Raw genomic sequence first — 15,112 nt, 5'->3', positions numbered from 1 at the left:
GAAGGTTCCAGACCCTCCTACAAAGAGTGCTCAGTTACCTCACCTCCTGCACTACTTCCAATCCCTGGCTGGGGCCAGAAGGTAGACGGATTCCTTTGCTCTTGGGAATTAGGCTGTCCTGTGAACCCAGCCTCACGTTTCCGCAAGGAGATTCCTCTATGGAGAACTCAGACAGGTTCATGCCAGGCTCCCGGCCTCTTGGTGTGGTTCTGCTCTCAGATCCAGTTACTTACTAGAACAGGAATCCTAAATCCTCTCACTGCCCAAACAGGTTTACCTTGCATTAAAGGAAGAATTTAACAGGGCAAATTATCTGACCCTTTGTGAGCACTGCCCAAGGACACTCAGCCAATCACGTGAACAGCCCTGTTCTCGAGCAGCCCGTTTCCTGGCTCTGTTCTGAGGAACTGTGGGGCAACCCCTCCCCCCACTCCACCCCCAAACACACACACACACACACACACACACACACACACACACACACACACGGACACATACTGACCACCTCCTGGACCCGGCAATGAGGACAACTGAGTGATTCCTCAGTCCTGTTTTTTTCCTTCCAGAAAAGCTAACAATTAACAGCCTAATGTTCCTCAAGGCTTTTAGAGAGGGCCCCTGCCCCCCATGTGAGCCCTCAGTCAACTGGGGAACTCCCTGGGGATGCTCAGAGACTAAATTTTGAAATCTACCATGATTCATGACCCAGGAAATTTATTTAGGAAAACCTAGTTCCCAAATAAGCCCTGACCTTTGAAGCTAACTGATTTCAATGAGCTACAAATGAAAAAGGGCTTTAAATCTCACAAAGGCCTTACCTGTTACTCAAATGCAGGGATCTGTCTCTTTTTACTGAGGAGCGGGCTGAGCTCACTCCAGCCTGAGACGCCTGCTTTCTAGAAATATCTCTGTGAAGAATGAGGTTGCCTAGGGGCCACTTACGAACAAAAGCCACCCATAACTAAAAGAAATGTTTCCTATCAAAAATTGTGATGATCTAAACATATATTCATTTAGTCACATGGAAAGACAGTTATGTTATTTGATAAAAAACTCGGGGTTTAGAATAGTATGTATAGATGGTGCTATTTCTGTGGTAAACAAACAGATCTGCGTGCAATTATTTACATGTTTCTATTTGCAGAGTAAGTGTTAGCACTGGTGATCGCCGGGAAACTGGATTTTGTGTGATTTAAAATTTTTTTCTTTCCTCTTAGTGTGTATTTTATAATTTTTCTAAATTACATTTTGTAATTGTAATTTTAAAATCAATTATATTGTATAATTTTTCTAAATTGAGTATTACTTGTAAAAAAAATTGAGGTGATTTTAAAAATGTTTATCCTAAAGACCATTTCAGGAACAATAAAATCTGTGTGTGTGTATGTATATATCACGAAATCAAAATAACCAAGGCTCTGCTCCTCCAAAAACTCCATTTTCACCTATAATCTACTTTTCCTTGGTACTTGACTTTACCAGTTCTGACAGAGTTGAGGCCAGAGGAGAATTTGTAAATCAGCCCCAGCTGGGAGAAGAATTCTGTAGTAGCAGCTCCAGACACAGGCAGGGGTGGGGGAGGAGGCATGGCCCTTGCAGGCAGCCTGCATTCCTGTCCAAGGTGAATTTTACACGCGTCCTGCCTGGGCAAAGGTTGCCCCAGCCTGTGGTTCCCACCCATTAAATAAATCCCCACACTCGGGTTTATCTTCGGACTTTTGCTATGAACAAAGCACTACAGGGTCAGGTGGAGTGAGGTGCAGACAGATCTCCCCCCCGCCCCGCCCCTTCCAAACTTCCGAAAGCCAGAACCAAACACTGCCCACAGGCACTTACCTTGCAGTCCATACTCAGCATGTGCTGGGCAATGACTCTGGGGTCGTTGCTGGTGAACAGTTCCTTCGCACGCTTCAGCATTGCTGTCTCCAGGGGCTTGTTCTCAGGAGGAAGGAGCTTCGACTCAAAGTCGTTGGGCCTGAAGGAGGAGGCAGTCTCCAGGAAGGGCATCACAAACTCACCCTCCTCCTGCCCCTTGTCCATCTGCACCGCTGCCAGCGGCTCCCAAGGCTTTGCCCTGTCATCTTCATCGAGAATCAAGTAGTTGGTGCCAGAGTTCCGGGGACCCGGCGTCCCGTTCTGCTTGGCTTTCAGCAGCTCCACATAGCTGTCCTGGGCACAGAAGGGCGGCCTTGCTCCCCTGTCACAGCCTGTGGCAAAGGCTGGGTTCAGTTCACAGTAGTTGGCCTCTGAGTTGGGCCAGGTGGATGGAGAGGAGGGAGCCTTGAGGAGGGGGGCCTTGCAGGGCTTGGGGGGGGGCTTCGGGCACAGTTGGCTGTCTGAGCCCCTCAGCGCTTCCCCTGCCCTAGCGTCCGAGGACACTCTCCGAACCACCGCTGGGCTCAAGGTGGGCTCGCTGCCCGTCCTGAAAACGGGTGAGTTTGGGCCGGGGCCTGTGTCCACACCGGAGGTTTGAGGCGGCAGCTTACAGCCTATGGAGGATAAGAGAGGGTGAGAAAAAGCTCAGCTGTGTGGAGAACACAAAACAAACAAAACTACGGTGACAGCGCCCCAGCCCTCAACTCAGGGTTTCGATTTTCACCCTCAAAAAATGACTCAGTATGACCACCTCATGCCTCAGTCTAGAGCAGTTTAGACCATTTTGAGGGCTAAGTTTGCCCCACCCCACAGTTCTGGGGGAATTTAAACCCCAGTGACTGCCAACAGCTGGGCTGCAATGTCATTTTATGGTCACAGAAGGTTAGGACAGTCAGAACAGGTAAATACATTAACTCTGGAAGGCAGTGAGTAATCTCATCTTGCCCTAAGAACCAGATATCTTTAGCCACATAGTATAAAGGGCCCTGAGTCACTCTACCAGCCAGGGTGGATCCCAGCCAGCTTTAAGGGAGAGCCAGAGACACACTGGGAAGGGAGAGAAAGACGTTGAGACAACCCCCATAGAAGTAGTTTAAGGGGCATTAGGAAAAGCACCCTGTGGCCCATAGGGGGGTCAGTTATAAAAATAATGAAAATCCCATGGCTACTAACAGAATTGCTTACTTGGTTTCCCCGTGTCCCACCCCTTCTCACTCTTCTGGCTGTGACAGTGGAGAGGAAGAGGGCTCTCTGGACAGCTGCTCCAGCAGGAGCCACTCACCCTGTGCCCTGCGAGTGGACTACAGAGGTGGGCTCATTTGTCACGAAGACCACCAGCCAGTTAGCGAATGGGCTTGGAATCAGAAAACCTGAGTTCAAATGGTGGCTTAGCCGCTTACCTGACAAACAACTCTGGCTAAGGTACTTAACCTCTGTGCCTCAGTTTTCTCAACCTCAAAAAGAATAATCATGCCCACCTTGAAAGCTTGTTATGAGGCTTAAAAACTCCGTACATAAAGCACCCAGCTCAGTGATTCACATCTGGATACAGTCCCACAAACCTGCACGCATAGTCTTATGTCGTTCCCAAGTTATGTGAGCAGATGGAGCAGGAAAAACAGCCTGAAGGAAATCAGGGTCACACAGTCACCCCTCTCCCCGAAAACTCCCAACGACCTACCAATCGGCAGGTAGCTCTCCGACTGGTGGGCTTTCAGGGATAAGGCTCTTCTGTCCTGCATGTGATCCAGGCAGGCAGGCTGGCTGCCGCTCTTCTCTTTATTTCTGAAGCAAAAGGCAAGTGGGGCAAAAATGTGTCATTAAATCATAAAACCTTTAGGCAGCGTCACGGAAAGTTTCTTTAAAAAAAAAGATTGCTCAGAACGAGAGTGCTACAGCATACCCTAACAGTCCAGGAATGTCTGCTAAAGGACGAAATTACTGATGGGGCGATTAATACACAATGGAGCCGTGGGCGCCATCCCCACGTCCCCACGGCCAATCCAGTTAGGTCCTAGGACGCCTCCTCTGAGCCTTTCCATCCCACTGAGCAGAGCAGGGTAAAGGTTTCATAATACTCTCAGGAAAATCTGATGAACTGGAATGTGTACTTTTAACAGAGCCCAAAATTACTTACAGACCCAGGAGAAATGACTTGTTTAACTAACATGCGATTCCACCATGACATAATGTGTGATTCCACCTTAAATGACATAACAGTGTCACAGTTGGGAAGAAGCTGGGGGACAGTTTCCATTTCGTTGCAAATCTCGGGTGCCTGAAATAATCCACGATTGCCTGGGGAGGCTGTCCTACCCATCCTCCTGGGTGCATGGGGGGCCCCACAGCCAGCCTCACTCCTGCTGAATTGGGAAAGGGAGGCGCATGGTCACCTGTGGTCGCCCAGGAGAGGCAGCTGGAAGGCACAGAGCACAGCCACACCGGGAAAGGTGGAATGTAACCTTCAACACAATTAGCTAGCATTCCTCTGTCCCTTGCCAGTTCAGGATGGGAATTTCTCTAATTAGCACCAACAAACAGAAGAATCTCTCTTCTGCTAAAATAGAAAGCACTGCACCAGCCAAGTTGTAATGAACTTTAATCAGCCCTCCCACAAGCTTATGTTATAGAAATCGCAAAGTTCTTTCCTACCTTTGCAAGCACCAAAGGGGGAAAAAAACCAGTCACAAAACAACAACAATAAAAAACCCTAAACTCCCAACAACAGAGGAATTCCAGCAACCCCCCAGAGATAAGGTGGGGCAGCGGGCAAATTCCAAAAGGCAATGGCTTCTGCAAACCGATATTTAAGCAGTGATCACCAGGAGACTCCACTGGCCAGGACGCACACCTGGAATGCAACCTGGCGGAGCACTCACACCCTTGCCAGGCGGTTGCCCGCCAGCCAACCAGCAGGCCAGACGTCAGGAAAGGTGCAGGAGCCACTGAAGGGGTGGGGGCAGGGCATCAGGCCAGCTCTCGGGTTGAGCCCACCCCACCCCCACGTTTAGACAGTTCTGGGCCTGCTGCCTTTGCCCAGAGGTGACAGAGCTTAGGGAGCTCTGCTTTTAAGGGGGCAGTCAGAAGAGTGGCTCTCTTAGGCCTGTCTTGTTAACTTAGAGACTTTCTCAGTCTTTCTTTCATTTCTTATCTTTAAAAAACTAATTATATTTTAAATCCGGGTCTCTGAGAGCCGACCTGGAGGTCTTCCTCCCAGCACCATGGCAGGGGTTTCCTGTGTTGACAAATACACCCAGGCTCTGTTCACGACATTAACTCCCGGTTTATCAGTTGAGCAGCCAACCCCAACTCCCCAAAGAAAGAGAAGACAAGGGTACCCCTTTAATATTTGAAGGGATCTCAAGTCCAATCTTATTACTATGTAAAGAATACCTAACCATCTTAGATAAAAGTTTTTCCTCCCTCCCTGCAACTGCCCTCCGTCTTCCATTCTACCGCCCTCCAGAAAACAACAATCACTATGATTAGTAACACTTACCTAGCACTTATTATGTGTCGACACTGTTCTAAGCACTTTGCATATTGTAAATCATTGAACCCTCACAAGCTCGAATTTCCAGATCAAGAAAGTGAGGCCCAGAGCCGGCAAGGAGCTCACCCAGGGAAGCCCAGGGAAGCGGCAGACCAGCCTTTGTGCCCAGGCAGGCGGGGTCCACAGTCAGATGCTGACTAATATCTACAGGAGTTTCCTAGTAGCACAGCCGTACTTTGTATGACTCAGAGTCCTGTATTTTGCTTCTGAGGTTTTGCAGTCTAGAAATTACAGTTTATGACATTTCCTCCTGATCCAGAAAGAAAACCAGTAAGTGAAATAAAACACGTTGGCTCCAGTGTGTGTGCTTAGATATCAGGGAGTGACCGAAGGAAGCTGTGTAACTGAGAGAATGGGGGCTGGTCTTCGTCTACCACGCCTGTCTCTTCCCTGCTTTCCTTTCCCGGAACAGTGTAGATAATATACACAATATGCATAAGGACTCTTAGCTCCATGAGACACAGGTCCCATATAAACAAATATAGGCACGTCACTGATAGTTCAAGGTAGGGTGTCTGTCTTTGGCACCCAGTTCTCCAAACTCTTCGCTTCCCCATTCCCCAAGGTTCAGACTGCGGCCCCAGGCTCTTGACATCTCCTGTCTTCAGAATCTCATCTCTTCTCACTGAGTCAACTAACCTTTCCATGTGCACCAAGCCCTCATCTAAGCCTCCTAAACCCCGAAACTGTTGCTGAACACTGGCACTCAGCCAGCATACAATCGTATCTCAGAGGGAGCAATTGGTTTTTCCCCCAGGGTCCCCTGTTCTGGTGCCTCTGGTGGTGTCTGGCTGCCCTTCTCCACCTGGGAAGAGCCCTGGGCAGCCTGGTTCCCGACACTCCCTCTCGGCTGCATAGTCTGACCCCCCCACAGCTCATGAGTCTGGTCTTCCAGCTCCTCTCTCTCCTCACCCTCACTGCACATCACTGCCCAGTTCTATTCTTAGGACACCCCATTTACCCTGTCGAGTCTTTGAGGCTCCCTCAAACCCCTCGGCCTGGCATTAAGGCTGCCACCATCTGGCCGGGGTCACCTCTAAGCCTACCCCTGCCAGTCCCTACTGTGAACCCTTTGCCCCAGCCCACCATTTACTCACTCCAAGCAACTCTTCGTCTTTTCCATCTCTACCCTTATGCTCATGCTGAGCCCTCCCCTTTGCAGCATCTATCCAAATTTCCCCTAGCCTTCAGACCAGCTGGAATCCTACCTCCCTCATAAAATATCTCCTGGCTAACCCCACCTTCCTCAGCAACTGCGTCATTTATTTTTGGCATCAACTCAATTGGGAACTAATCATGCGCTGCCTCGTGACAGCTATTCCGGTAACACTTGGCATGTTATTAACATCTTTTATTGTTCCTCTGCTCCAGGTGAGCTCCTTGTCTGCCTAACTAAGCCTGGGCATGTCAACAATGCCCCTCGTGGTCCTGACGACACCTGAGGAGACCCTGACCCACCTGAGGAGGTTTCCTCTGGGCAAGCTTGGCTCTCGGGCCTGGACGCTGCCCACGGTGAGGCTCAGGCGCTTGGCCGCGTCTGGCCTTCCCTCAGCGAGGCTGCCCTCCTGGGCCCGGCCTGGGGAGGTACCGTAGCGCTCCTCCAGACACCGCAGCGGCACCGTCCTGTTGATGGGCTGAAAGATGATGGCTCCACTCTGCTGGGAGATGGGCCGGCGGTTGCCTACGTAGTAGCGTACCAGGCCGGGGATGGAGTCGAAGCTCTCCATCTCAAATTGGTACTGCACGCGGCTGTAGGCCTCGCTGAGCCGCCGGACTGTCCGGTGGATCTTAAAGTGCTGAGCAAGGTTCTTCCACTGACAGGTCAGGACAAAGTTTCCAGGGCTTGACAGAGAATCTCGAACCAAGAAATCGCCATCTCGCTGCACGAGGTTTTCTGATACCTGGGGGACAAAATGGTGACTGAGGAGTGGGAAAGGCAAGCAGGCATTCCTTTCAAAAGCTGCATTTCTCCCCGACTTCTTTGGGCCAACAGAAGACAATGCCATTTCTCAGTTGGCTCTTGATTTTTTTCAAATGTCAAATTCTTAGAAGACGCATTCATTCATTTAACAACGACTTGCTGACCACGTACTATGTGCCAAACACTATTGTAGGCACTGGTTGATAGCAGTGAATGAAGCGGACTAGAGTCCCCAGTGTCATGGAGCAGTGAAAAGCTACTTTAGTGACAATAAATAAGCAACAGGTATGGTACATCGGATGCTGTAAAGTTACGGAAAAAATAAAGTGGGAAGGGAGAAACAGAAGTATTTGGGAGGGGACGAAAGCTGTCCTTTTAATAGGTTGATCAGGAGGGTGTCATAAGAAGATGACATTTATACATACCTGAGGGATGTAAAATGACAGAAAATAAGAAATAAGAAAATTTGTGTCTGGCTGGTCTGATTCCCACTACCAACCACTCAGAGGATACAGATTCCTCCCTGGAGGGCCTGGAGTGAAGTTGGGCCAGGTCCCTCATCTCACAAAGTTCTGGGAGGATTACATATTTGCATACATCATATATGCAAAGCATAGTGCCTGGAACACAGTAGTTGCTCAACACTCTTTAACTATGAGCATGCTGATGTTTATAGCAAAAGAAGAATTTCTGCTGTGGTGTAGCATGGCTATTCCTGTAGCCAGACTGCCTGGGTTCGCATTCTGGCTCTGCTGTGTGACTGTGGACAAGTCACATAATCTCTCTGTGGCTCAGTTACATGATCTGAAAAACAGGGATAATGTCACCTATAGAGCAGCTATGAAGATGTAAAGGAGTAAAGTGTTAGCTATAATGATCAATATTATTGTTACCATGTTCAGTAACAATCTGGAATGATGTATAGCTGAAAACTTACACTCATGGTGAGTGGAAAACAAATTTTATGATCATGCTAAGGATAAGGATGGTGGTGACAGTCATTGTTTTTTCCCAGAACATTCCAGCATTTGATCAGTTAGCTTAGAATAGTATGCTACCATGGTTACTTTAAAATTGCATCTTTGCCTTAAAAATACTTTTTCACACAGAAACTCCATTTCTTGGAATTGAACCTGAGGAAATAATTATAGTTATGAACATAGGAGTTACCTTAAAGGGTGTTGGTCAGAATGCCCAATAAATAATGGTGCATGTGTACAATGGACATACATGCAATGTAGAATGGTATGAAGAATATTTTACAGCTGGAGAAAAGTGGAGAAAGTGGGCTACCAAAAACTACACGCAGCACGATCTCATACTTGACTTAGATGAGTCTGGGAGGATTTAGATCAAAACTGTTCACAGTGGTTATCTCTCAGAGGGAGAATGATGGGTGAGGGTTTAATTTTCTTCTCTTTATTTTTCCTCCCTGTATTTTCTTTTTTTTTTTTACAGGTTACTGGATATGATTTATTTTTTGCCTCCCTGTATTTTCTACAATTAATTTTAAACGGAAAAAAGAGAACAAGGTAGAATAAGGATTATTTCTTTGATAATGGTGAGAAATTTGCTACATTAAAAAAATAATTCACAACGTGATGCCCTATCCCCCCACTTCACTCCCCCTCCCTTCCTGTCATGTTTCCTGGGTAAATGACTGGCCGGATCAGATTACAATAAAAATCCGAGGAAATTCTGCACATCAATTCTGTACTTATTTTATTTTTCAATTTCTATACTGTTAAACACAGTAACATTACTCATGCCAATCACCCAAACAACAATTACACAAAGTACATTCTAGGCCATGAGTCTGTGGTCGCTGGTATAATGCCTCTTCTTTCCCATCTCCGGGCCCGAGGGTGGGGAAGGGAAGGGATGGAGAGTGAAGAATTGCCAGCCCCACTAGGGCCCAGGAGGCCTTGTAAGCTCTGCACCACTGGCCCTGGCGATACCCTTCTTTTCCCCTGGTATTAAGCCACTGCCTTGGAAGTCACGCACGCTCCAAAGGGCAGCCGGCCAAGAGTTCAATCATCTGAACCATAGCCCGGCCTCGTACGTCTTAGGTACCACCCTGCTGCGGCTGCCTCCTGTCCGCTTCGTGTTTACAGACCACAGAACACCTGCTTTTCCTTCATCCACTTCCTGGGCATGCGGAAACGTACTTTGGTTTTCTGACCTTAGAACTCTTCCCAAGGTGCCCTTAAGGGACAGGCCTACGTTAAGTCACTAGAGGCCACTTGACAGTATTGGTTTTGGCTATCGTGGGGCTTCCTCCTATGTGGCCTTGGTGTGTGACCCTGCAGGGTCGTGGATCTGGGAGCTGTCTGAGAACAGCCGGGAATGCTCTGGCGGGGAGGAGGCAGGTACCTGTCGGGGGATGCGGCCGTGGTACCAGGCGTGGCTGCGTAGGTCCTCGCTGCTCAGCAGCAGCTCCTCCTCCAGCTCCTTCTTCAGCTTCTCCGGGGTTCTGTCCATGACGTGCCTCTCCTTGGAAAACTGCAACACAGTGTCAACAGTGATTTCTCACCCTGCCCAGGCCAGGCCAGGCCAGCTGGAGAAGACCGCCCGCCTTGTACTTGGCTGCTTTGCTAATCACACCAGTATATGCCCAAAGCCCCGTTCAGGTAGGGAAGGCTGGATAATGATTACGATTAGCTGTGACCTTTCATTTCTCTAGCTGTCAGTATGCAGTAAAATGTTCACCTGCACATGGGGACTGTGATAGGGGAGCCGGCCAAGCTGTTCCTTTTATCAGTCTACTCAGGTAGCGGTTAAAAACGCGGGGAGCTGGGCAGGGGTGCCAGAGAGAGATGTGCGGACAGAAGGCACAGCGAGGCCATAGGGGAGCTTCCTCATTCTCCTTCAGAACTGTCCTGGGAATGGTCCCCAGCTGGCCCATGGGCCTGGCCTGCCGGACAGTGTTGACCAAAGTGCAGCCCTGGGCTGGTAGTGATGGCCCTGCATTCCTTGCTACCGGCCAACTCCAGGTCAGGAACTGACTTGACTTTAAAAACTTTTAGAGCAATGGGACAGAGTAATTTTATGCCTCTTGAATCTAATAATAGAAGGCTAAATTTATATTTTGTATGTCTTTTTAATTTCATTTTTCTAATATTTCGATTTCGTGACAGATTGGAAATTGAAACTTTAAATCATAACAAACAGTGGGTCCTTGACCTGAGACAGTTTGAGAATCACTGATCTAGGTCATTGCACAGCGGCCAAGGCAGGAGGTCTGGGTGGGCAACACTGGCTCCCAGTTTAATTTAGAACCCACGCCCACTTACAACATGTGAACTGAACTTGGACACCTGCCCGGTTCCCAGCAAAACCAGGCTCAGGGACGGCTGGCTGAAGGTCAGGGAAGCAGGAAAAGGCCGTGGCCTTGTGTTTTCCCAAGTTGCCCAGCCTGGCCTCAAAAGACCTTATGAACCACAAAACTATTCTCATTAAACTGCTCTGCACCTAAGTGGGAAAAGAGCCCCAAACTGTGCTCCACCAGAGAAAAAGAAAACAGACTTGGGATTTGTACAGCTGGATTCTTATCCCTGAGTCTTTCTGGGCAGGTTGGCCCAAGAAGGCGCTGGCCGCAGAATGACACAGGGACCACTTTGAAGGTGAGGCTCTGGCTTACGAATTGTTTACTTCTCCCTCCTGCCATCCCCCACCATTGTTCTCTCACAGTGCAGGCTCTCAGGGTATCTGATAAGCTGGAGTCGTATCAGAGAGGCTGATGTTGTCTTCCCCAGATGCCTGCCGGCATTAGCAGGGCTGTTTGACGCTGCCTGCTCCCATCATTAATTATGTACAGGTGCTTCTGAAGACAGCTCACTGGAAAGAGTTGAGTGAAGGATGTAGGCTGTCGACCAGGCCACATTTACTGTTAGTTTATTGTCTGTCTTGCCTCCCACTAGATTATAAATTTCACAACAGCAGAAACCCATCTGCCTTCTTCCCAGCAGCCCTCAAGCAATGCCTGAATATATTAGGCAGTCCGCATTCACTGAATCAACAAATACCCTAAGAGGAGGAACCGCTATGACTTTTCTCAGTTATGGAGATTCCACCTCTTCTCTCTCAAATTATTTGAAGCCCTGTTTTAGCTGGGCATGTTGCCACACAGCTCAAGTGTGACCTCCCTCTCTCACAGGGAGATGTGGCCACATGATTAAGTTCTGGTAGAAGAAGGGTCCACTGCAGTGTTGGTGGGACTTCTAAGCTGAGAGGTGATGGACGAGGCTGCAACACCACCCTGGACCGTTAGGAGGAAGCCACACCCTAGGAATGGGGGAGCAGAAGGCAAGAACCAGTCCGGGTCCCTTACAACTGTGGGCTCAGCACACCAGCCCCGAATTGGCCGCCTCCAGGTCCTTCATGTGACCGTCTGTCTTGGTAAGCCTGTTATTTTGGGTGTTCCTGTCAGTGGCAGCTGAACTAAATCCCACGGATACTGTGACCCTGGCCCCTATTTAGCCTGGGCTCTGTATGCCCAGCCTAAGTCACTCATGCTGCGCCCTGGGCCCACCTATCCTTGGTCTGAGCTCTGAAAATGTAGAGATCAGGGGAATTGTCTTCTGTGTAACCCTCCACTGAAAGTGTACTCTCCCATTATTTCTGTATTCTCCTTTCTCCCTGATGCCCAACACCCAGCCTACTTCCCCCCACCTCCACCCACTCTCTCTTTCTCAGTATCTCTCACAAACATCAGATTTTTAAGCATTTTATATGCAATCTTTCACTCCAGGTTTTGAGATAATACTGTTTTATACTTGTTACCAAAAATATAAAATCAGCTGTCTTGTTACTTCTGTCCTAACTCCTTGGAGGAAAATTCACAATATATTCTCCCCCTGTGGACTCTGGAGATGCGTCATGAAAGGGAAGTACTTAGAGAGGAGAGAAAAGGAGACAAGTGAGACTGACCTTTCCAAATATTTGGGAGGGAAGACCAAACTTCAAAAAACATGCCCTTCAGCTCTTGCCTAAATTGTGAAAAGTGAGGAGGTTACACAATGGCCTAAACTTGTGTTTGAAAGGGGGACGAAGGGATGAGACAGGGAGGGAGAAAAAGAGGGAGAGGCGATAGAGGAGATATTGGTAAGAAGGGAGGGAGGCAGATCCAGGTCAAGCGAGCCATTGCAAAGAGCTCTTCATTTCAAGCCGCTGAGGGCTGGTTCTGCTACGCGGAAACTAGCAGGTTGGCTGCTGGGAGCGTCTTCCTCAGGAGACATGTGGGCAATGTCTCTCAAACAACTGAAGAAGGCTATTCAAAAGTCACCTACCTATGGTCGCCCTCATCACTAAATAGTGCTTATTTGGGGGATGGATGTCTTCTAGAACTTTCACTTACTGTTTTAATCACATATATGAATGCAACTTTGATTACTTTCCCCAAGTGCCTATATTTTATGAGACCCTGACCTTGCCAACTATGATTTTGCCACTATAGACAACTACTCTGATGGGCTGTCAATCACATGGTTGTGAGGGGGTCACCATATAAGAAAATTTGACAAAATGTACCCGTTTGTGTCTTTGAGAGCATTGTGATTGATAATTGTGCTCCTTGGGGACCAGGAATGAGATTCCTGCTTCATGGGGCGTGTCACACGCATTTCTGACATTTGGCAGAATTCTGTTAGCTTCCCCCAAACAACCCAACTTTTGCTAACAGTGCTCCTTCCACTTACCTGCTGCCCTCTGGGAAGAATTTGAATTTTTCCCTGAGATGCAGCCATTTCAGTCTTGGCTTAGGCTAGTTTTTGGGTCTTTTGAGTCACAAAGTAAATTTGAGCAATTTAGGGTAACATAACAGTACCTCTGCCCTAGGCAATTGTTTCACTGTATCTGTGTTATCATCAGGGTCCTCTGAAATTCTGATTCTACTCATGCCCTAAGAATCCTCCTGCCCTTCCTTAGACTACATGCTGAGGAAAGGGTAGAAGAGAGTTTTTACTCGCACAATATTCACATGCACTGCTATTTTATGCATAGCCCAGAATTAAGCATGAGAAGGGACAGAATAAAGGGGCAGGTCCCTGTGCTCCAACAGCTTCCAATCTTGGGGACATAAAGAGGACAGAAGCACATCATGCAAATCACGTCCAGTTCCTATAGCCTTTCCTCCCAGCTCATATTTTCCCACTCTATCACACTGGTTTCTGCAGACATCTTCTGAATTCAACGTGCCTCTAAGACTGCCTAGACCCAAGTCATTCTTGATTCCTCTATTGGCGTGGGACATCGGGCCTCTGGGACAGCGGGCATCGTGATACCCCAGAGCCAGTATAATACAACTGTGCTCCACCAGAAAACTTACACCGAGTGGACATGCAACACTCATTGGCCCTTTGGATTTTATTTTCTTCGACTGCCAGACAGAGACAGACAGCAAGAAAAGTCGTGAATAATTCATCTTTCACACACATGCTCTAAATGTTACTAATGACCATACTATAGTAACACAACTTTTTTTCCAAGTTCAAATTCTTTAAATATTCACCCCCTGAATTTGAACATCATTCCTAGAAGGCAAGTTTGGTTCCTTGTTTCAGAGCTTCTTATCTTGAAGGGAGAAGGTGGCAGTGAAGGGAGACCGGAGACAGAAGTAGGTTTTGCTGCACCAGCCTGGGCTCTGGCCATCCTGAGCTCCACCCCACACAGCTGCTGGGGCACAACCTCCGGAGGAAGAAAAGTTGCTGGGTGCTGGATGTTCTGCCCACAGGTCCTGCTAGGTTCATTCCAGAAACCAAATCCACCCACAGCCACCATGAGAGAAAGATGTAGGCAAAACCCATGTCTTCTACTCCAAGGCTTGCCTGAGTTTTATCTGCCAGAAATTTGGGGTAGGGTATAAGAAAAGGTGCCATGTACATAAATTAAGTAATAAGCATACCTTGAGCAGGAAAGAAAAAAAGAAAGGGAGGGAGGGAGGGAGAGAAGAAGGGCTGGTGGGTAACTACTGTATCATGGTTACCCACTCTCATGGTTCCCATCAGCTTTGGGGTCTGAGATGAAAGGTAGGTAGTGTCACAACAAATTGAAGGTTAGTTAGGAAATTCATAAGTTACTATAATTGTTGCTTTTCATGGAGATCTGAGTCTAGCTACATCTTTCCTATCACCAGCATTTTAATAATCCTGGCAACAGATTTAACAGCACAGTGTTTAAGAGCATGGCGAGCCTGTCCACTCCATCCACAGGCACTGTGCCACTGACTGGCTGAGTGACTTTGGATAAGTGACTTTACCTCTCTGTAGAGTATCAGTCTCCTGGTCTGCAAAATGGGGATAATAATATGTGATGAGGTATCAATAAGGATGAAATGGATCGATTATCTGTAAAACACTTAGACTACTACCCTGGCACTTTAGACCATACCCTGGCACATAGTCAGCACTGTTAACTGTTATTATAGACATATCAGACTGCTACTCATCTGGTTATATAAATAAACAGTTCATATTTGAGGTATTTTCGGTCTGATGCATGGAGGCATAGAGAGGTCTGTTTGGGGGGCAAGCAATTGAGGAAAGCAGCCCGGCACTTGTATCAGTGCCCACTGGTTGCCTCCCACAGGTTTCTTCAATCCTCTCAAGAAAGCTTGCTGCCTGCCAGCCCCAGCACCTCTGGTCTGGTTACACGGCCAGAACTGGTCCTAGCTTGCTGAGGCTGGCTCCAAAAAACATGCATATCACTCTGAATCTGGAATGAACATCTCTGCAGCCCCACGCGGCCCCCTGGCAAGTCTAGTCTTG

General features: G+C 48.1%; 1 protein-coding gene across 4 annotated transcripts in view; it reads right to left on the bottom strand.

Annotated features, from left to right (window-relative positions):
• BCAR3 (BCAR3 adaptor protein, NSP family member) overlaps positions 1–15,112 on the bottom strand; it is a 184,311-nt gene that overhangs the window by 15,699 nt on the left and 153,500 nt on the right. For 3 of the 4 annotated variants that reach the window (XM_081056768.1, XM_081056767.1, XM_081056769.1), the window contains 4 exons: positions 9,723–9,851; positions 6,887–7,329; positions 3,557–3,660; positions 1,837–2,489 (listed from right to left, as the gene is read on the bottom strand). In XM_081056768.1, coding sequence (XP_080912894.1) covers positions 1,837–2,489; positions 3,557–3,660; positions 6,887–7,329; positions 9,723–9,851 — 1,329 coding nt within the window. Of the gene's footprint in view, positions 1–1,836; positions 2,490–3,556; positions 3,661–4,527; positions 4,749–6,886; positions 7,330–9,722; positions 9,852–15,112 lie in introns of those variants that run through there. The other variant, XM_081056770.1, reaches the window with a different exon arrangement.

Source organism: Rhinolophus hipposideros (assembly GCF_964194185.1).
Source record: "Rhinolophus hipposideros genome assembly, chromosome: 8".
Lineage (NCBI taxonomy): Eukaryota > Metazoa > Chordata > Mammalia > Chiroptera > Rhinolophidae > Rhinolophus > Rhinolophus hipposideros.
Note: the sequence above shows the minus strand (reverse complement) of the source record. Positions and strands in the feature narration are given on the sequence as shown.